Source organism: Pseudorca crassidens, chromosome 15, assembly GCF_039906515.1.
Source record: "Pseudorca crassidens isolate mPseCra1 chromosome 15, mPseCra1.hap1, whole genome shotgun sequence".
In the NCBI taxonomy this organism is placed as follows: domain Eukaryota; kingdom Metazoa; phylum Chordata; class Mammalia; order Artiodactyla; family Delphinidae; genus Pseudorca; species Pseudorca crassidens.
Window position 1 is genome coordinate 88,221,495 of NC_090310.1, and position 21,781 is coordinate 88,243,275.

At 63.0% G+C, this 21,781-nt stretch overlaps 1 protein-coding gene and 1 long non-coding RNA gene across 3 annotated transcripts; one reads left to right on the top strand and one right to left on the bottom strand.

Moving 5' to 3' along the window:
• Window positions 1-2,335: 2,335 nt before the first annotated feature.
• Window positions 2,336-4,761, bottom strand: LOC137208173 (uncharacterized). The gene is made up of 3 exons (XR_010935511.1): window positions 4,423-4,761; window positions 3,977-4,274; window positions 2,336-3,488 (listed from the first exon to the last, which is right to left on the bottom strand). It is a non-coding gene; the product is annotated as an uncharacterized lncRNA (long non-coding RNA).
• Window positions 4,762-4,834: 73 nt separating this feature from the next.
• SLC17A9 (solute carrier family 17 member 9) lies at window positions 4,835-20,933 on the top strand. Of its 2 annotated transcripts, none has more exons than XM_067708686.1 (13): window positions 4,835-5,014; window positions 10,717-10,914; window positions 11,319-11,458; window positions 13,576-13,675; window positions 15,570-15,700; window positions 16,179-16,275; window positions 16,451-16,547; window positions 17,132-17,219; window positions 18,006-18,040; window positions 18,401-18,516; window positions 19,110-19,165; window positions 19,315-19,344; window positions 19,772-20,933. In XM_067708686.1, the coding sequence occupies exons 1-13, from the start codon at window positions 4,956-4,958 to the stop codon at window positions 19,930-19,932; spliced, it is 1,308 nt and encodes a 435-aa protein (XP_067564787.1). In that variant the 5' UTR covers window positions 4,835-4,955; the 3' UTR covers window positions 19,933-20,933. The 2 variants fall into 2 exon arrangements, with proteins under 2 accessions (XP_067564787.1, XP_067564786.1); XM_067708685.1 differs by having other exon boundaries at window positions 4,839-5,014; window positions 19,779-20,933.
• The last annotated feature ends 848 nt before the right edge of the window (window positions 20,934-21,781 follow it).

Sequence of the window (21,781 nt, forward strand, 5' to 3'; positions counted from 1 at the left end):
CCCAGAAGTGATGAGTTTCACCTCTCTCGGTCGTCAGCCTCAGGTGTGACCTTTCCGTAGGATCATTTCCTCTGAGGTTTGAGGATAAAAATAAGTTAGGGAGAAAGGGGGTTTTAATCTTCAGGTAATTAAGACTTAATACAGCAGAAGCTGGAAGAAAAACGTTAGGGCAGTAGACATAAAACTACATTTTTTCAAAAGCATCCTTTATTATTAGTGTATATAAGATTGTTTATGTGCATAATTAATATATAATCGATTTGAAATATTTTTCAAAGGAGAGGGTTTGAGATGTACAGTAATGGGCAAGAATCATCCATAAACTGTCAGGACTTGAATGGGGTTTGTCACGTGCATGAAATGTTAAATGCTTATGAGAAGTGTTGCTATTTTATTCCCCAGTTCACCAGTGAGTGACTTGATCGGCCAGTGCTAAAACCCGTGTGAGCTGGGTGCTGGCCAGACTCGGAGAATTCAGATGTTACTCTTCAGCTCTTTACCTTTGTTTAAGGGGTCTAGTTCCTTCCCCATGGGCTGGAAATCTTCAAGGGGGTGGCTTTGCAGACGCCTCTGTTTCCTCTTTTTTGCAGTCTCTCTTTTTGCAGCAAGCAGGCTACCTTAAGCCATTTCAAGATAACGAGCGTCAAGTGTGCTGACTCTGCTTCGTCTCATTTGGATCTCGCTGTTGTGTTTGTCAAAATGTAATGTTCTACCAGGGTAGTTTCTTTCTTCTTTCACACTTTCGGGTGGAAAGTGCCTTGAAATGAATAAAATGTGCGAATATTCTGGTGCTCTGTGTTCCTGGTGTTGTGAAGTCACGTGAGCAATGACCCCTAGTCGGGATTCTTCCGAAGCACAGGGATTATCGCAAAGCAAATGAGAGCTAACGTATTTTGCCATTTGAATTAAGTTTTCCAGTTTCTAGAAAAGGCAGCTGTTGGTTGGGACTGGTCCTGGCGTGGACTGAGATGCCAGGAGCAAGCCTGGGGGTCGCAGGGCTGGCTCTGCCGTCCAGCCAGGACGCCCTCTGAAGACAGACATGCAGAGGAGATGTGTGGAGGGGCAGCTTTTCTCACGCAGTGTGACGTCTACTTTCCCACTTCTCTCTGCTGTTAGTTTAGGGGACCGTGGCAGAACCAGGAGTTTCGGAGAGAATCGTACACATTCTGTGTTAAAAGACACTGCCGGGGCTTCCCTGGTGGCGCAGTGGTTGAGAGTCCGCCTGCCGATGCAGGGGACACGGGTTCGTGCCCCGGTCTGGGGTCTGGGAATATCCCACGTGCCGCGGAGCGGCTGGGCCCATGAGCCATGGCCGCTGAGCCTGCGCGTCCGGAGCCTGTGCTCCGAAAAGGGAGAGGCCACAACAGTGAGAGGCCCGCGTACCGCAAAAAAAAAAAAAAAAAAAAAAGACACTGCCGTCCTCCGGATAACGGGGCAGGACTCCTCTCTGGGTGACTATTGCCAAGTCTCGGTCTGAACAGAAGACCAGATTAAAGGCATCAGGTGCGGTGACTGCAGGCTGGGCTGCCCGTCCCCAGCCCCTGGACACCAAGCGTGTTGTTCTGACGATGGGTGTGTTTCCATTTCAGAAATACGTACCTGCTCTTTCGGGTTTACAGTCAGTTGTACTGTTGGCAGCAGTCGTGTGAGAGCCTGTGTAAAACAGTCACCCGCTAGCACTTGGTGCCCCTCTGATTCTGTCGTTCCAGGCGATTCCTGGGGCGCATGCGTGCAGCGCTCACAACATCTTCTGAAAAACGCAGAATAGGTTGCCTTTGCTGCCTGTTCTTAATTTCATAGTAAAAGTTTGCACATTTTTCTCAGAGTGTTCGTCTGAAAGCTCTTCCCCACCGCACCCCCCCACCGACAACATTCTAATAAGAACAGAGTTCCGTGCCACACTAACACGTTTGTACGTAGACCTGGAAGCGTGGCGGAACTTTGGTTGCCGTGCGTCCGTGCTTTGCTGTGGCTGCATCCCCACCCTGAAGGCTGCCGTCTGCTCTTCTGCACTGGCACCTCGTTTCAGTTTTGTGAAGGAGATGGAGCTAGTCGGGCTCCATGCCCACCGTATGACTTTCAGCTGAATTGGAACATTCTAAGTAATTTTTTTGTGACATATGAAATTTCCAAACCTTCAAAGAAGAAGGGCTGCTCCAACAAGCCCGGGGCCGCCGCCGTGGTGCCCGTGCTGGCGTCCAGTGGGGCGGGTTCCCGAGCACCCTCTGTGGAAGGCCAGTGCGGGACCCTGGACGCAGCTGGAGGGCGATGGGCGGGGTGCAGAGTGCAGCCCCGTGCCGGGCAACGCACAGCGGTGCCGGCGCTGGTGGTGATGGGGACAGGAAAGGAGGGGCCTCCCCCATCGCTGACCCACGGCAGGGACCTCTCCCACCTCACAGGCGCAGCCAGGTGGCCCTTGCCGATGCCCCCAAGCCCTTGGTTTTGTGCTCACCTCCCGCAGGGTGCTCGGTAGGGGCTGGTCCTGGCACGGGGCCTGCCCACCCTGGAGGCTGTGCCTCAACGCTGAGATGCCGTCAAGGCTCTCCCTTCCTTGTGGTGGTTTACTTACGTAGATGTCGGGCACGGGGTTCGAGTGGGCCTTTGGCACGAGTCGCTGGGGCGGGTGGAGTGTGCTGAGTGGCTTCGTCTTTGCAGGATGCCGGCCACGGCTCCGTGGTGAGCAGACTGGCCCAGCCCCAGCGGTGGGAGGGGGGAGGAGGGGAGGGGTGGTCTGGGGCCACTGATCACGATAACCCTGCGCTGACAGCATGGAGGTGTTTCCCGTTGTGAGGATTGGGGGGTGGAGTTAGATAGGAACACGGGGCCCGGGTTGTCTGCGGTTTGGAAGCCTCCCAGCTGGAAGGCCAGGTTCACGGTCACATCGACCGTGGCACAGAAGGAAGTCTCCCGGGCTCATTTACCCCCAGCTCTGACCAGTGGAGCAGCGACTGGAGGTGAGCAGATTTTGCCCACGTGAAGCTTCTGAGCGGCTGCGTTCTCTCCATGTCAGATGCCCGTGGAGCAGCAGGCTCACTGCGGCACGAGGCTGAGACCCCGACGCGCCTCTGGAGCTGGGGGTGGGATGCGCCTGGCCGCTGGGACCCCAAGGCACTCTGCGTGTTTGGGCTGCACGTAAGCTTAGTCACCGGAGAGGACGGAGGGACGTCTCCTCCTCCGGTCGTGGCTCCCGCTCTCCGCAGACTCAGCCGCGGGCCCTGTCACATGAGGTTTTCTCTCCCACGGGTCGTGGTGTCTTACAGTCACACTAATTTTACCATCTGGCTTCTGCAAGTGAAGCCAGCCCAGCCGTCACGGAGGATGCCACGCCGGGGCTGGAGGGGCGGGAAGGGAGGTGGTGGGCGGTCAGCCGGAAGCCTGGAAGGCCGTCGACCACCCTGGCCAGGGTGAGGGGACGGGGCACTGGCCCCTGCTTGGCCACAGACTCGTGGGACTGATGAGTCCTTAATCTCCGGGTGTTCTGTTGTATCCTGAGCGTAAAACAGAAGTGTTGAACAGCAGTGTTTGTGAGGTTCAAGTAATGACCTCACCAGCACTTTGTCCCCACCTCCTGTCTCCCCCTCCTCAGCCCGGCTGGGCTCCCTGCGGTCCTGGAGCTGGCCCTGGGCCTCCGCCCGCCCCGCCCGCTCGGCCTCCTCCTTCCCTGCTCTCAGACTTGACGCGTATGTCTTTCTGGGAGCACCTCTCAGCCCGTCCCATGGCAGAAGCCACCCTTCCCTGCCCCACTTGGTCTCCTTTTTGTGTTTCGTCTACACGCCCTGGAACATCAGCTCCAGAAGGAGAGGGACTTTGGGCAAATGACAAATGCCCCCCACAGTGTGGCTCTAGGTCTGTACGTAAAATCATCATCAAAGAGCCCCAGGCAGTGGGTGAGGGTGAGCTGCCAGGAGCAGGGTGGGGTACTGTCGTAGCTGAGCTGAACACTTTTCCGAGTCACAGGCTCTCTGGGGGCACACACCTCTCTCCAGCCCCATCCTTCTGCCCCGTTGAGCGTCGCGTGGATGGAAGAACAGCAGTTTGTTCAGCAAGCACACATGGAGCAGGGTGGGATGTGGCCACGTTCGCCAGGCTGCCGTGTGGAGGACGGATTGAGGGGGTAGCAGGTGGAGGGGGCATTGCAGGGTGAAGAGGGGGCAGCTGGCGGAAGCAGAATCGCCCAGAAATCCACCTGCTTCCAACGTGTCCCCACCGTCACAGCGCTGGCTGTGCACAGCACGTGGGTGTGAAGCCTTCTGAGGTCAGGTGGAGCCCTGAGACTGAGGATCCACAGGGCTCAGCGTGGGGCCCGGCACGTGTCGGTACTCAGAACACTCAGCCCCCACCCCCACCCCACCCCCACCCCCCGCAAGCGCTGGGCTGCCCAGGGCTCCCAGGCTGGTCCAGGGTCACGGGGCTGGAGCCCACCTTCAAAGATCCATTTTAAAAATTGGTTCCCCTTGAGTCTTGCTGTCCTTGCACAGGTGAGACTACCCCGAGCTGTCAACGGATGCGTAGGCAGCCCTGCGAGGTGAGGACCACCCCACCACACCTCCATTTGTGTGTGTGCGCGGAGGCTGCCCTGCCAGCAATGTGTCCGGCCGGGATCACGCCGGCTCAGCCCCTCCAAAGCCCCATCCTTCCTGCCGCCTGCAGGGGAAGTGCCCGCGCCATCCCGAACTTCCGCGACCGGCAGCGAGGAGGCCCCGGCGCGCGAGGGTCTGACCCGCCCGCCCGCGGGAGCGCCAGGTCTGGCCTTTCCGACGGAGTGAGCAGGGCGGAGACCCAAGTTGCGCGCCCCGCCCCGCCCGCCGCGGTGGCCGTCCGGGGGCGACACGTCCTGGGAGTACGCCGGTCGGAAGCGCAGCTGGGACTGACACGTGGACTTGGGCGGCGCTTCCCGGTGGGTCGGCTGGGCGGGAACGGACCCGGACACCCTGTGCCCACGCCGTCCGCGCCCGATGCAGCCGCTCCCGGATGAGGCCCGCAGGGAAGCGGCCGAGGACGCCCAGTGGTCCAGGTGGGGCCTCGCGGCGGGGGGTGGGGGCGGGGCGGCGGTCAGGGGAGGGAGCGGGCGTCCTGGGCAGAGATGGCTCCCTGCCGCCCCGCACCTTTGCTCTGCCTGGGGGGCCTTGCACCTCCACGCCTCCCATCCAGGGCCAGTGCCACCCCCCACCCACCCAGAGCCCCCTGCACTCTCTCCAGGCCGCCCCGGTCCTGGGGGTGGTGTGCGCAGTGTCTTGTCCCGGGAGGCCTGCCTGGCTGGGCAGGGTGGCTCCCAGGCACGGCCTCCCCACCCCCAGGACCGCACCTGTGACCACCCACTGAGTGCCACCTGCGCAGGCAGGCAGTGGGCTGGGGGGCGTTGGGGGGACCACACCGGCACCTGCAGCAGTTGGCTGAGCCCTGCTGTCGTCGTGTGCCAGAGACGTGACGCCAACAGGGTCCCCACGGGGGTGTCGGTTGTGAGGGAGGAAGAGCCCAGGCAGGCCGCCCTCTTCTGCTACCGGGTGCAGAAGGCCCTGGGACAGGGATCTGCTCACCAGCATGACTCACAGGGCGACCAGGACCGAGAGGCGAGCCCTCAGAGCAGCCCCCAGGCCGCCCGCCGCTCAGAGCTCCCTCAGGTCCTCCAGTGGACCCCAGCCCAGAGTCAGGCCCTGCGCTTCCAGGCCCGTCCACCTCCAGCTCTGAGTCCCCGGGGCCTGCCCTGCTGCCTGCGGGACCCGCCTCCCACAGCTGGTCACAGGAAGGCCTCAGAAGCCAGAAGGCTCCCTTGGGACAGGGCCTGGTGAGGGCGGGAGCCCCAAAGCCCAAATTGCAGCACGGGGTCTCCTTGCCAGGTGCCCAGGAGGGCGGCAGGCATGCGGGGTGTGCCCGGCTGGGGAGCGCCCTGCGGCCGCCTCTGCTCCCTCGCTCTCTCCCCGCCCTTGTCGAGGCGAGGCCCCGCCGGCCCAGGTGGCAGGCAGCTCCGCAGCCAGCTGGGCAGAGGGCCGGGACCTCTGAAGAATGTTTTGAAACCTCCCCCTCGGTTACGCTTTAACGGATCTAGACCTGGCCGGCTTTGCCTTCACCGCCTCCCTCCCCGCCCAGTTTAGAAAGGAGCACCTGCGGGTGGGGTAGCGGGGGTCCTGGGTGGAGTGGGGCTCAGCGGGAAAAGGTGGTTCGCACCCCCGAGTGGCTAAAGGTGATGAGAATCGTGACAAGGGCGACCGTGGGCGGCTGCCGCCATGTGGATGACCCCCGAGGCAGGGCCGCTCCCCAGGGACGTCCCAGCCGGGCGCCGGCAGCCTTGGGCCCGCGCGCTCCGGCGGTTGCTCTCTGCCCCTGCTTGCCCTCTGCCCCCAGCGCCGACTCATTTCCCTTTTCTGAATCGAGGGTCCACGTGACCTTGTGTTTGCTCAGCCGTGGGTGCTTCTCATGCACAGGGGCCATTTGCAGGATGCAGAAGGTTCTAGAAGGTTCACGGAAGCACCCTGAAGAGCTGGGGGCTCAGACCCAAGGCTCGGGAGTGGACAGAGTGGGCTGGAGGCAGGTCTTCAGGCCTTTTGTGGCTGATTTTGCCATGACCTTCCGTGTTCCTAGCAAGCCCGTCCGCAGGGCCAGGATTCTGCGTCTGGCGTCCTAATCGGGCCTCTGGCAGCTGGCCGTGTCTGGGTCACCCCCTCCAGCCAGACCTCCAGCTGGCCTGTTCTGTGTCCCCAGCAGCTGTGGAGGACGTCCCTTTGCCCACCCAGTGGCGCTGCCCGCCAACTCAGGGCCAGGGCTGCGGGGGCCTCCGGGGCCCAGGGAGGAAGCACACAGCACCTGGCCCCCCAGCTCCAGAGGGCGTCCCATGCCAGCGCCTTAAACTCAGAGTGGGCTGGTTGCCTGAAAGCTGACGGGCCCTTCTTTACCTCCCGGGGCCACAAGGAGGCGGGGGGGCAGCACCGTATTCTCGGTACCCTGCCAGCCTTCCAGAGCAGGTCAGTCTCATCTGGCTTTCCCCTGTTTCTAACTGGACTTCCCACCTAGAGAGCAAACAGAGCCAGGCTCCCGGGGTGCTGGCACAGTGCATCCGAGGGAGGGGCAGGTGCCGGGGACGCGGTCCCATCTGCGCGCAGGTGACCCTCCGCTGCTCTGACCACATAAAGGAATAAAACTTCCTTTTAAAGGCAACTTCGGGCTGTGGCTGTTCGTGGGAAGTTAAAAGCCTTGCTCCCCAGCCCCTGCCACTCCCCTTGTGCACCAACCCGTGCGTGTGTGCTTGCCGAGGGCTCGCCCGCAGGGCCGTGCAGGTGGCCCTGGACGGGCGTCGGAGGCCACGGCAGGGCTGGGCTCATGAGTCCTCTGCTGGCTCCGTCCTGGTGGGCCCGGGTGGCCGGCTGGGCTGGTTTCGGTGGGCAGTTTGGACCGTGCCTCCCAGTAGGCCTGGTGGGATGTTTGCTCAGAGGGAGCAGTGTCCCCGAAGGCCTGAAGTGCGGGGCTGGGAAACAGGGGGCAAGAGGGTGGACTGGGGGTGTCATTCCCACGGTTGGAGCCGCGGAGGAGACAGGCCCTGAGCCCCCAGGGGTTGCATGTCACAAACTCAGACATTGAGCGGGTGCCTCCTGGGGACTCGCTGGCCTGGCAGAACCCCCGCCCCGCCCCTGCCCCGCCCCTCACAGTCTTTGGTTCTGTAAAGGAAACTAGCGTCTGGGACCACCAGGCCCCAGGTGAGTCTGCGACCTGCCCCGTGGGGTTCCGCCCCCTCCCGCCGCCTTAGCCTCTCCAGGGGGGAGGCCACCGAGACCTGCCGCATGCGCTGTGCTACTGTCATCCTCAGCATCTTGGCTTCTGAGTCATTCCAGGCACACTTTGCGAACCAGGAAGGAGGGTGGGGGCGTGACGGCCCCTCCCTCGTCACTGAGGGTCACCGGGCAGTTTCCGAAGGGAGCAGCCCCCCAGCCCCTGCCGAGGCACGGTCCAGCGGCCGGCTCCTGGAACTGCAGAACGGCAGGCTTTCCAGCACGGGACCCTATTTCCCATTGGACTCCTATAGGAGGTTCTAATATAAAAAGCAACTCGTCCAAGAGTGCTGCCTGGGAGCCCCACCCATGGCACCCCTCCGGGCACCCAGAGACCCAGTTTGAAATCCGTGGTCCAGTGCACACGGGGAAATTGAGGCACAGGGAAGGGCGGGTTTCCCCGAGTCAGGCCAGGGCCCAGAGCGGCACCCAAGTCTCTCCTCCGGGAGAGTTGGTCACTACATCAGACCACACACATCACTGAGGGCTGCAGAACACTTTGGACTGTAATCCCCAAACTCCAAACCGGGCGCCGCCCACAAACACGGCTCTGTCTGGGGACAGCAGGCCGGGCTCCTTCACCCCAAACCCCCCGAGGGAGGGGCTCGAGCCTGGAAGCAGCTGTCTCCGCCAGTGGGATTGCCAGACGCTGCAGCCTCCTGGGGCAACAGCTCCTCAGCTGTGAGGGCAGCAGCGGGGCCGGGGAGGCCTCTGCAGGCCTGAGACACGGGGAAGGCTCCCCGACTCGCTCCCTGGACTGTGGAAAAGTACACTGATGTGCCAGGGGGAGCGGAGCCGGGGGAGGCGCCTGTGGAGGAGGGCCGTGCTGGTGCCAGGCCTCTCCCAGCCCACTGGCCGGTCGACAGCTCCTTGTTGGGGCTCCAGGAACTGGTGGGTCACCTTGCTGCTCACTGACCCGAGAAGGAGCTGGGTGTCAGGGACATGAGCCCATCTTCACCGAGGAAACTGAAGCTCGGGAGGCCGGGCGACGGGCCCCACGTGCCACCCCCCACCCCCCGCCCTGTCTGTGACCAGGTCCAGGACAGCAGCTTCTTCCCTCCCCGAAACTTTCCCCCAGCGCCAGGGGTGCGGAGTCCACCCTGCCAGGAGGAGGGTGCGGGCCAGAGGGGGTGGGGGGCAGCCCCACCTCGCTGCTGGCCCAGCGGTCCTGCCCCGGAGATAACGGACACAGCCATCCGCACGCACTTATCAGTTCTTGGTGCGGGTGCTGCCTGCCAGCGGGCAAGACCCTCAGGGCCTCCGAGGTCTCTCACCCCCGGGAGGCGTGCAGGCGAGGGCTCCGGCCCTCCCAGGGGTGGTCCTGGCCTCACCCTGGACTGTCCCCCCGGAGTCGGCTCACAGCCTGAGCCTGGGTGGGGCCCACAGGCAGGGGACCTGCCCGTGTCCGCAGATGGAGTCCAAGCTTCCACTACCCTGGGCCCCACTGGCTGTTCTTTTCACGTGCCCGGCCAGTGGGGGTAGCCCCCGCCAGGTCCAGACAGGGGTCCAAGGGGGTTTGGGGAGCGAGGGTGAGACTCCAGTGTCCTGGGTCATCCGCCAGGTGAGAGGCGTCCTTCCCTCTGTTCTGAGAACTGCCCGTGCGGCTCCTGCCGGCCTCACCCTCCTGGACACCTGTCCAGTGGCCTCCCCAAGGTCTACAGCACTAACGCCTCGGGCTGCTTTGGGCAGGCCTCGGGGGCCCTGGGCTTGGAGCCCCGGCCCCGTGCCTTCCCCACAGCCTGAACCTATTCCCTTTGTGCGTCTCGCACCACCACCACCCCCCACCCTGGGGAGAACCCTTGCCCCAGTTGGGCAGGTGAGTCCAGGTGCAGGCAGGACCCCCAAGGCCCCACTGAGACTGCTTCAAGGCCTGTCCACTCTCCCGACGCCCCCCCAGTTGTGGCCCCCACCCTCAGGGGACGTCCCCGCCCTGTGCAAAGACATCGCAAGTCACTAGTGGTGCTCCTCCCCCAGGCCGTCCCCCACTGAGCCCCCCTCCACCTGCACAAAGGGCACTGAGTCTCCTCTCTCTTTTTCATTAAAAAAATACCAATCCCCCCTCCCCAAACTTTGTCTCTTAGGGCAGTTCTAGATGTACAGAGCTACTGCAAAGGCAGTACAGACTGCCACGCGCTCCACACGTGTCCCCCACTCACGTCCTAGGTCAGTGTCCATTGGTCCCCATCAGTGGACTGCCGTGGACAGTCCTGCTGCCAAAGCCCACGCTGTGCTCAGGCTCTGCACTCTCCCCCGAGGTCCCAGGGCCCCGCCCGGGGTCCCACGGCACCTGCGTCTCCTGGGCTCCTCCAGGCTCTGCACTCTCCCCCGGGGTCCCAGGGCCCCGCCCGGGGTCCCACAGGCACCTGCGTCTCCTGGGCTCCTCCGGGCTCTGCACTCTGGCAGTTTCTGACTTCCTGGTTTGGTGACTGACAGTCGACGGTGCTGGCCAGGAGCTTTGGGGACTTGTATAGACTTGGTCTGGCAACCTTCCCAGGCGGCCAGGGCTGCCTCACTGCTGCCCAGGCTCCTCCCAGGGCCTGTCTGCCCCAAGGTGGTCTGCTGGGCAGACCCAGCTTTCCTGGGGACCCTGCGGGGGCCCATGGTGCTGTGGTACCCTCCTCTCTGCTGTGGCTGGGGTCCTCTTCCCCAGCCCGTCGCCCCCTTGGCCGGCTACCAGCTGTCAGCTTGCTGCCTTCCTGGGCCCTTGGTCCATGGAAACCGAGAGCCCGGGACCTGGAGAGCAGCACCTCCCCAGCTGCAGCTATTCAGCCTCTGCCCTGCGACAGCCATCCGGCCGGTCCCACCCCTGCTGCTTGAGGGACCCCGTGCATCATTTCTTGTGTCTGCCCGTTTCTCCCAGGAGTCACCAGACGTGAGCAGGTGGACATTTGAGAGGTGGCCGAGGGGCCCCATCCAACAGCCTCTCCTGGGCCTGACCGGGCCCTTCTCTCCCCAGACCCGAGTGCCAGGTGTGGACAGGGACGCTGCTTCTGGGGACATGCCTGCTATACTGCGCCCGCGTCAGCATGCCCGTCTGTGCCGCCGCCATGAGCCAGGACTTCGGCTGGAATAAGAAGGAGGCCGGTGTTGTGCTCAGCAGCTTCTTCTGGGGCTACTGCCTGACTCAGGTGGTGGGCGGCCACCTGGGGGACCGGTAATCCCTCCCGCGCTGCAGGGCTTGGGAGGTGGCTCCTAGGAAGGGAATGGGGGGAGGCCCCGCCCACAGCAGGACGGGGGCTGGGAGACCCGAGGGCTGCGCAGGGGTGGGCTGGGGCCGGCGCTCAGCGTGTCTCGGGTGCTTGGTTCCCTGAGGAGCAGCCGGCATCCGAGGAGGCAGCTCTGGGGCCCATGGGGACAGAGGGACCCGGCTGTACCCTGCGCGCTCAGCCTCGGCCTCCTCTGCAGAGGGGATGTGGCTGCAGCGCCCACCCTAGAGGGCAGCTCCAAGTGACGGGCGGTGCTGGCCCCCTCCCCGGGTTCTTCCACGGTAGGGTCTCCTGGTCCGGCCTGCAGCCCAGCCGCACAGCTCCCGTCACTGCCCTCTCGTCCCCCGTGCAGGATCGGGGGTGAGAAGGTCATCCTGCTGTCGGCTTCCGCCTGGGGCTTCATCACCGCCGCCACGCCGCTGCTCTCCCGCCTCAGCAGCGCCCACCTGGCCTTCATGACCTTCTCTCGCATCCTCACGGGCTTGCTCCAAGGTAGGGGGGCTGCGGGGGGCTGGACCTCGGGCCCACGCGCCGCAGAGCAAGGGGAGTGTGTGCACGGGTGTGTGTGCCCGCGTATGTATGTGTATGCATACCTGTGTGCACGGGCGCGTGTTCAGGTGGGTGCTCATGGGCGTGCACGTGTGTCCTCGTGTGTGCCCCTGCATGTGGTGTGCCTCACTTCAGAGCGGGTGCGTCAGTGCTGCAGCGCTGCTGCTGCTGAGGTCATGGGCTCTCCTCCCTGGCAGGCGGACAGCTCGGGCCGTCCCCGCTGGCGGGCTGCCGGCTCTTGGCTTCGCTTCCCTGCACCGGGCGTTGTTTGTGCTTCGAGGCCGTGGCACCCAAGGCACTTTCCGTGTCTAGAGTCACTTCACAGTCTGGCTGGCACGTTTTAATGTCACGTGTCCTCCTCTGCCAAAACTTCCGCTCCAGGGATCCGGTGTCAGCCAGGTTGCCACGTGGCACCATCGGCTCCACCAGCCGCATGGTGGGCACGTGCCCAGTTTCTGTGTGCTGCCAGTCGGAGGCCACACCCGCGCTGGCCGGGCCAGCAGGCTGAGGGGATGCCAGCTTTCCCAAGCCCCCCGCTCTCGTTCTTTGGGGATATTATACTTCTGGAGAGAGCCCCCCTCAAAGATCCCCAGTGGCCTGGGGGAGCTGGTGGCAGGGGCGCACACCCACCCTCCAGGGAGTGCGACGGCCTTCTGAGCTCCTGCCCTCCACCAGCATGGCATCTGACAGCATCCGTCCGCTGGACGTGACCCCTTCCTCACCACACCTCCCCACTTCCCAGAGTTCTGGTGGGGCGTGGGCCTCTAGCCCGTACCCCCAAGACCCCAGATGTATATCCTGGAATGGGCCTCTGCCTGTTTCCTGATCAGCCCCACCGGGCCGGCCCACATGTGGTCCTGGTGGTCCAGGCAGTCCAGCACCTGCGCTCCTTTGAATTCACCCCACGTGCTCCCCACATGGTGTGAGCAGGGGCCTGGGACCCCAAAGGGAAGGCAGGGACCAAGTCCTGTCCCTATGTGCCCTGGCCTCTGAGCTTCCCCAGGTGCTTTTGGAGAAAAGCGCAGTGTAACGGGCAAGAGCTGCTTTCGCCAATGCCGTTTTTTTTTTTTTAAACTAGATTTTAAAATAATTATAGCTTTACAGGAAGTTGCAGTGAAAGGTACAGGGAGGTCCCGAGCTCCCTCCCCCACCTCCCTGTGGTGGCATCTCACGTAGCTACAGGGCAGCATCACATCCAGGACCTGGCAGTGCAGTTCCACGGGGCTGTTCAGGTCTCACCGACGTACACGCACCGTGTGTGTCAGTGTGTGTGCGTGTGCACTTGTCACTTGTCACCTGTGTGTGTGCTTCTGCATGTCGGTGCCAGGACTCTGGAGCCGTGTGGCTCTGGGAGCTGGCGTGACAGTGGAGGAGCGCCAGCTTGGGCCCAGAAGCCCCCCTGCAGCCGTCCTGGTGGCAGGACCTTGAGCGAACCCCCCGCTCCCCAAGCTGTCTCTTTAGCTGAGTGTTGGGAAAAGCCCAGCCCTGCTGATCCCTGGGGGTGACAGCGGGAGGAAGGAGGCTGGACTTGAATACTCACCGAGGGCCCCGCGGAGCTTCCAGCCCCGTCTCACCCCTCTGCCGGCCGCCCCGGCAGGGCCCGCGGGCCAGCTCGGGACACAGCTCTGCGCGGGCCTCTGCCTTCTCTGCCGCCCCAGGGGTTTACTTCCCTGCGCTGACCAGCCTGCTGTCCCAGAAGGTGCTCTGCCTTCCCTGCCGCCCCAGGGGTTTACTTCCCCGCGCTGGCCAGCCCGCTGTCCCAGAAGGTGCTCTGCCTTCCCTGCCGCCCCAGGGGTTTACTTCCCTGCGCTGGCCAGCCCGCTGTCCCAGAAGGTGCTCTGCCTTCCCTGCCGCCCCAGGGGTTTACTTCCCCGCGCTGGCCAGCCCGCTGTCCCAGAAGGTGCTCTGCCTTCCCTGCCGCCCCAGGGGTTTACTTCCCTGCGCTGACCAGCCCGCTGTCCCAGAAGGTGCTCTGCCTTCCCTGCCGCCCCAGGGGTTTACTTCCCTGCGCTGGCCAGCCCGCTGTCCCAGAAGGTGCTCTGCCTTCTCTGCCGCCCCAGGGGTTTACTTCCCTGCGCTGACCAGCCTGCTGTCCCAGAAGGTGCGGGAGAGTGAGCGAGCCTTCACCTGCAGCACCGTGGGGGCCGGCTCCCAGTTTGGGTAAGTCCCGGCCTGGGGGGGCCGGGCGGGGGGGGTCGGTGTGGGGAGGCGAAGGGCGTGCACCTGGCAGAGCGCCTCGGTGCGTCTGGTGGGGACGGGCCACGTGCACGTCTGGGACAGGGTGACGCAGGTCTGGTGACTCTGTGCTCTGGGAGGCGCTTGCCACCCCCATCTCCATGCATGCTCTGTCCCTCTCGGGCCAGCGGCACGTGACCAGAGCTCTGGGGCTCCGGCACATGGGCTGGGGTGTTACGTTCCCTTCCATCTGTGCTGACAGAACTGGATGGGGTGCCCGTCCCGATGGGGGAGGTGGCCTGCGTTCGCCCCAGAGGGTACCCGTCACGGTCCAGACATGAAAGGTCCAGACCTGTAAGGTCCAGACCTGTGCCCCTCCCCACTGCACCCCCCAGAGCGCCAGACCCTCCGTGGGGTGACTGCACTGGGGCTGGAAGGACGTCTTGCTGTCCTGTTGGGGCTTCACGACCCCCGGGCTCAGGGCCCTCACGTTACTGCTGCCGAGGTCCAGGCAGAATGCAGAGGGGTGAGGGGTACCTGCTGCGGGGCTGGGAGCGGCCCAGATAGAAACCCAGGGGGCCCAGTGACATGTGAATTTCAGAGAAGCAATACACGGACAGGAGAGTTTCATTGTTTATCTGAAATCCCGTCTCACTGGGCGACCTGGGCCTTCCGGGGAGGGAGTGGGGTGCAGGGGAGGTACAGGGAGAGACCGTGCCCACCCCCTCCCCGCAGATGGGGAAATGGAGGCTCAGAGCGGAAGGCATCCCTCCACTGGCCTTGGGGGAAAGCCTTTCTCCTTTATCTCCTGGCCAAGCCTCAGCAGGTGGGGGACAGCTGAGGGGTAGCCCCGGAACAGGCAGGCCAGCCTGGGGGAGGGGTGGGCCTCGAGGGCATATTTGGGACAATAGCATTGGCAGGACCTGGGGAGGCAGCTGGGTTGGGTGGTTGTTTTTGCATTTTGAAATCTTTTTGAAATTTCATCCTCTCTGATATGAGCAGCTGAAAACAGCAAGGAGGTTTTATGTTTCAGCGTGTTCTTGTCACCGCTGTCTTCTCGTTGCCCTTTTCATTTTAAAAGGATCCACACACAACTGTAGGCCAACTGGGAGGCCTAGTAAGGAGATACTAGGGCAACACAGGACCCGTGTGCCACATCACGGCTGCCACGTCCACGCTGGCCCCCGTGGCACCGGGAGTCCCCGGAAAGCTTGCATCTGTCTTAAAAAAATGCACAACATGAGGTTAAGTTTGATTTGGGGCAAAATGAGGGCTGCAGCCCGGGAGACAGCATTTCAGAGAAACTGCTCCCAGGAGGTGAGGGGAGGAGCCAGGATATAGAGGAGTTTTGCAACAAAAGGGCTGGTAATGGTCAAAAATTATTGTTAATTAAAGAAAACCCGATCTGTCAAGTTTAGGAATTTAGTGCTTTTCTGTATCTGGGAAGATGCAAGAGTCTGGGCTCACTGAAATCATTCCTTTGATGTGCACCTCAGCTCTCTGGGGCCAGTGTCCTGTATTTTCACATCCTGAGTTTCCGCAGGGCTCACCGCAGGGAGTGGCTGCAGTCAGACGGCTGCAGGATAGCAGGTATTCTTTTCAGCCCTGAGTTTCCTCAGGGCTCACTGGCTCACGTTGGAGGGCTGCAATCCTTGATGAATGTGGCATCCTTTGTTTGTTGATATGGCAGGAAATATTCCATTTATAAACATTCCATTTATCACATCCCTAGCAAGCTGCCTGGGGCCCAGCAGTTGCCTCACAGGGGATAGAAATGCTCTTTTCTAGGGACTCAGGTCACCTGGGGTAGGGATCTCGGAGATGTCTCCGCACCCCAGTGAAGCGAGGGTCCCAGCCACGCCCCTCTCTGTCGTTCCAGGACACTGGTGACGGGGGCCGTAGGCTCCCTGCTCCTGGACTGGTACGGCTGGCCGAGCGTCTTCTATTTCTCGGGTGGGCTCACCCTGCTGTGGGTGTGTTATGTGTACAGGTGTCTGCTGGGTGAGAAAGGTACGTGCTGCTGCCCGGGAAGGGCGGGGGCCCTGGTGCCTTGTCCCCTCCAGCGAGCGGCCACCGAACCCCCAAGAGCAGGCCAGCTCGGGGGCCCCAGGATCCCCTAGGTAGAGCCTCACAGAAGACGCCCACTCCCTGAGTCTCAGCCGGCTACGGTCAAGTCTGGTGTGAGAGTCGCCGGGTGAACGCACACGTGCAGGGGGCTGCGCAGCCGGCAGAGGCAGATTGCAGGGGTAGAGGTGGCTCCCGGTGACAGGAGTGGGGCCTGGAGCGTTTGAGGACTCAGGGGACAGATGGCAACACTACTGTCCACCCTCGAGGGCAGATGCTGCCGAGCCCAGGCTCTGGCGGAGAGGACAGGTTGGCCCCCAGGCACAGCCGGGGACCCACGAGCCGCCCCCAGCTTCTGGCCTGTGGGGGCAGAGCCGTCCACCCTCTTTGAATGGCTTTCACGTGGAGATGCCTTGCCCTTCAGATCTCATCCTGGCCTTGGGCGTCCTGGCGCAGGGCCTGCCGGTGTCCAGACACACCAAGGTGCCCTGGAGACAGCTCTTCCGAAAGCCTTCTGTCTGGTGAGCCGGGCTGCTGCGGGGATGGGGTTTGGGGCCCTGGGGACCTCGGCCACAGGGCGAGCGGCCCACGCTGGGGCGGCTCCACTCTGGGCTCCGCGCCCTCAGGCCCCTGGCTGCCCTGGGTGTGGGGAGGGGGCTGGGGTGTGGACCCTGAGCCTGGCCCCCGCCCCCACAGGGCGGCCATCATCTCCCAGCTCTCGGCGGCCTGCTCCTTCTTCATCCTCCTCTCCTGGCTGCCGACCTTCTTTAAGGAGACCTTCCCCAGCTCCAAGGTGGGTTGGCCGCCCAGCAGCTCACAGGGTTGGGGGGCGCCGCGAAGCACACGCAGAGGGGCCCTGGGTTCCTTCCGCCGAGCTCTGGCGGCTCTGCTGCCTCCTGGCTCAGCGGCTGCACCTGGGTGCACACAGGAGAGGCCCAGCTGCTGCCCCGGCTGCCTGCCCGTCTGCGGACAGTCCTTCCCGGGGGGTGGGGGGGCACGCAGGGGCTGTGATGTGGGCACAGATGTCAGCTGCTGGTCAGCCTGGCTGACTGCACCCCAGCCGCCCGGCTACCCTCCCAATTCTGGTGACCGGGGCCCCCTGGCTGCACACTCTGGGCAGGGTGCGGCCCCCCAGCTCTGCCCCGCGGGGTGTGGGGGGCCGTGAGGGAGGCTCTCCCTGCAGGGGTGATAGCACTTGGGGGCCCAGCGCTCAGTCAAGGTCGGGGATGACTTAGGATCTCGGAGGCCCAGCCTGTGGGCAGAGAGCCTGGTGGGCAGTGGTGGGCGTGGATGACCGCCTGGGCTGTTCATCCTTTCCCCGTGGTCGCGCACCTGCCCTGGTAGCCTCTGAGGCCCCTGCACCCTCCTTCCCTGCAGGGCTGGGTCTTCAACGTGGTGCCCTGGCTAGTGGCCATTCCTGCCAGTCTGTTCAGCGGGCTTCTCTCAGACCGTCTCATCAATCAGGGTGAGCCCTGGGGGAGGGGCCGGGCAGGGAGCCATGCCTGGGCTTTGCCTCACTCTGGGGGGCAGAGAGGCACCCCACCTGGGGTGCTCCTGTAGCGATGGGAAGAGGCCACGCCCCCGAGGACCAGGCCGTGAGAGTGGGACCCCTGGCCCTTAGAGCCAGCCAGGTGGGCCCGTGGAGCCCGGCTCCCGGCCCGACTCTGCTGATGACTGCCTCCAGCTTCTCACCCCCCAGCCTGTTTCCCCAGGTGGGGACATTGGGACACAGTCACACTGCGACGGTGGAATTCCTCCACCTGGGGGCTGGACACAGCCCCCGGCCTCTTCAGAGGAGGAAAGGGCACCTGGTGAGGTCAGAGGTCTCAGGCCTGAGACCCGAGTGCACACGGCCCGAGGATGACTGTCCCGCAGACACGCAAGCTCCCCACGACCCTGCACTGCACGTCCTTAAATGTCAGTCTTGTCCTAGTTACAGAAGAACCACCCACTCATTGTGGAAAAATTAGAAAATTGGTAGAAACACAAAGCAAGCACTTTGTAACCATAGAGTGGCCTTCCTCAGGTGCGTCTGCCAGGCCTCGGCCTTGGGAACCCTCTAAGTGCACAGGCTCATACACGTGTGCGCGCGGCTCACGGCGATGCAGGGGCTGCCCCACCGCCAGCCCAGCCCGGCCCTCCTCTCCCCGCTCCCTCCGCGCAGCCGTGAGGGTGGGACCCACTCTGGGTGCCGTCTGGGGTGGGACAGCACAGATGGGCCGACAGGATGTCTCCTGGTCTCCCCGTCTAGGTTACAGGACCATCACTGTGCGGAAGTTCATGCAGGTAGGAGGGTCGTGGGACGGCTCTCTCCCTCCGGACATCCCTGTTTTGTTCCTGGGGCCCCTGACCTAGAAGGGGACTGGTGTGGCACAGTGGCTGGAGGGCACTGTGGGGCAGTGCTTGGGACTGGCTTGGCTGACCTGAGGCCCTTCCCTGAGTCCTGGTGCCCGTTTGGGGGCCTGGGTCGGCTCACGTCGAATGGGCTACGACCAGCAGGTCCAGATCATTCGTGCAGCCTCGTCCCAGTGGCCACCAGGCAGGCCCCAGCCCGGGAGGGGTGCCCACCGACCCTCGTTCAGTGTGGCTCAGGCAGCCCAGGAAGGGGCGAGACTCCCACCCCGTCCCCACTCGTTTCTCCCGCAGGCGATGGGCCTCGGCCTGTCCAGCGTTTTTGCCCTGTGTTTGGGCCACACCTCGAGCTTTTGTAAGTCTGTGGTCTTTGCATCAGCCTCCATCGGCCTCCAGACCTTCAACCACAGGTAAAGGCCAGGTTCCTCGTCCACCAGAGCCACCCACGCTGCCTTTGGGCTCCCGGGTCCGGGGCCCCTGGCTCGGGGCGCACATGGAGGGCGGGCGCATGGCAGGTCCCCACAAGTGAGCCGCGAGGCGAAGGGCAGTCAGGGTATCAAGCCGGTGAGGACCTGGGCCTTTTGGGAAAACAAAACGGGTGCTTGGGGAGGGGCTGGCAGAGCAGATGAGGGTCCCCAAGCAGCATCTTTTGAACCAAAGGTGGGGAGCGAGCCCATCGGATCCCACGTGTTGTTCTGCGGGCCTCCCGGCCTGCGCAGCAGCTCAGTGTTTAGTCAGAAAAACTGCACTGACTTGTCTTGGGAATCGGCACCTTGATGTCGTTTTCCAGATTATCGGGTGGCAAATGAGTGTGAGTCCAGGCAAACTCACCTCCCTGTCTTGTTTCATCCTGGGAGTGGGTCCCATGCGTAACCGCTGAGCTGGAGCTGAGCTCCTGGCGTGGCCAGCCTCCGGAATCCAGGTGATCGGAGGACCGACCGCCGGCTTGGCGGGTGGCGGCCGCCCTGTGGTCACTCACCCGCGTCCTTTCCTCTTCCCGCAGCGGCATTTCCGTTAATATCCAGGACCTGGCCCCGTCCTGTGCCGGCTTTCTGTTTGGTGAGGACCTTGGCCCCTCGTTGGACAGGAAGTGGCTGCGCCCCCCTGCTCACCCCCTCCCCGCTCCCAGGGCCCCCAGGTGGGTGCGCCGTGGGAGGGTCACAGTGGGCCTCCGCTGACTGGTCCTCGTTCTCTCTGTCCTGTTTCAGGTGTGGCCAACACAGCTGGGGCTTTGGCAGGTGAGAAGTGGGCTGGGGTCCCCTGCCTGCGGGTTTCAAACCCAGAGTTCCCCGGGGCGCCGCCCCACGCCTGTGTCCTCCCACCTGCTCCGCTGCTTCGGCCCTCAGGGTGGGGTGTGGCACCCCTTGGGGGGTCCCCACAGTGTCAGAGCAGTGGCGGGGGGGGGAGCCCAGACCCCAGAGCTGGCCGGGGGAGAGCACAGAGCCGTCTACCACGGTGCTCATGCTTCCAATGGCATGTAACCGTCCCCAACCACGTGACCCGCAGATGTGAGTGAATCCCCGAGGTCCAGGGTCCCCAGAGGCCAAGTGCCTGGGTGACGGTGACGGGGCTCATGCCCTCAGGCCCCCCGCCCTCAGCTCCCCTCAAAGCTGTCCTCAAAGGGGCGGGATGGCCCATCACCCCGTCTGCTTGTCCCCTCTCGAGGGTGCAGGAGTCGTGGGCGTGTGCCTGGGTGGCTACCTCATCGAGACCACGGGCTCCTGGACGTCCGTGTTCTACCTGGTGGCGGCAGTCAGCAGCCTCGGGCTATGCACCTTCCTGGTGTTCGGGAAGGCCCAGCGGGTGGACCTGAGCCCCGCCCATGAGGACCTCTAGCCGACCGACCCCCTGTCCCCGAGGACCCAGCGCCGTCAGCCTCGGGGACAGCGTTCAGCTTAGAGGCCCCTTGCTCCTGGCCCGCAGGGTGAGCAGAGGCGGGGGAGCCTCAGCCCCGCAGGAGAGTGCGGTCCGGTTCCCCCGCCCTTGCGGGTAGCAGCCTCCTTCCGGGCTGGTGGGACCTCACGGTGGGTGGATTAGCATCTTCAGTAGCAGCAGCTTCGTCACAGACACGGCCTGTTCCTCGTAGACCAAGCCCCACGTGGTCAGCCCGCCCGGGGCCGTGTCATTGCAGGGCAGGGCGCCCCACGGGAGTCTCTCCCCAGACCTGCCTGGCTCTGTTTCTCTGCTCTTGGGGTCGGATCTCTGTGGTGGGCCGTCCTGTGCACTGCGGGGCGTTTAGCAGCGTCCCTGGCCCCCACCCACTAGATGACCCCCCTACTCATGACAGCCAACCCTGTCTCCTGACATCACCAAGTGTCCCCGGGAGACCCGCCCCCTGGCTGAGGACCACAGCTCTAGAAGAAGGCCAGGGAGGGCTGTGGTGTTTCCACTTCTCTAGGCACCCAGGCTGAGGCCCCCCAGTTCGATGGGTGGGCAGAAGTGGGGGCTCGAGGCCCTTGTGCATCGTTGGGGACCCTGCCCCCGGCGTCCCCTCCCGTGGATTCCCAGGCACTGGCGATGCGTCCTGCTCCCCTGGTGCCTGGGGAGGGCGCGTGGGCACCCGCTCCTGGCCAGGACACGCCCCGGAACCAGTGAACCCACCGGTCCGCATTCTCTTTCTCCCTCCTTGTTTACAATAGAGGGGCCGGTCGTCTCGCGGATTAATAATAGATTTTGCAAGATGTATATGCAGAGAAAAGAAACTATGAGAATGGAAAAGCACACCAAAGCCTTATTTAAATGATGACTATTAAACTATTTAAAAAGAAAACCATAATGTTATTTAAGGCCCTTCTTATGAAAAGAATAAACGAGTGTTAAAGATTTATTTCACTAGTTCGAGGAAACCAGCAACGTGTTTCAAACAGTCGAAGGAAAATGCCAAGAACAGACATACTGATCCTCCAGGATGCTGACACACACGTGCAAATACAGCCGAGGTGGGGTTTCCTAGCTCCCGCTCTGGACAGACCCCGCCTGTGCGTCTGTGTCGGAGCTGCGCTGTGTAGATTCTAGAATCAGACAACTCCTAATTTTCCATGTAAGCAAAGATTTCCTCCCGCAGCCCACCCACTTGTGATCAGAAAGACTCTGAAAGAAAGATTCGCGATTACAGAGTGAGTCTGGCCCCTGTAGGTTTGGCCTGACTGTTCACGGAGATGCAGCCAGAATGTTAATTTGCCATAAAGGCCGCGCTGTCTGCTCGGCTGGGGGTTTTCATGAGAAACCGCGGGTGGGTTTCCAGGCTGTGCTCTCCCGAGCTGGGAGCCCTGCCCGGGAAACTCCCCGGGGCGGGGTGGTTTCCTCAGGACACAGGACACAGGACACAGGACGCAGGTGTGTCCTCGTGCCTGCAGCGCAGGGATGCTCTGCCTTCTTGTTGGGCAACCGTCACCGCCATCATCGTCGTGACTTTCTCCTCCCAAACTGGAGCTCTCCCCTCCCCCTCCCCAGATCCTGGCGCGCGCCATGTGCTTTCCGTCTCTATGAACTTGGCCCTCTAGGGACCTCAATGGAAACGTACCCTACAGCGTTTGTCCTTCTGTGGCTGACTCGTCTCGCTAAGCATGGTGTCCTCAGGGCTCGTCCGTGCTGCAGCGCGTGCTGGGATTTCCTTCCTTTGTAAGTCCGTGGAATACTTCACTGTGTGGCGGGACCACGTGTTGTTCAGCTCTT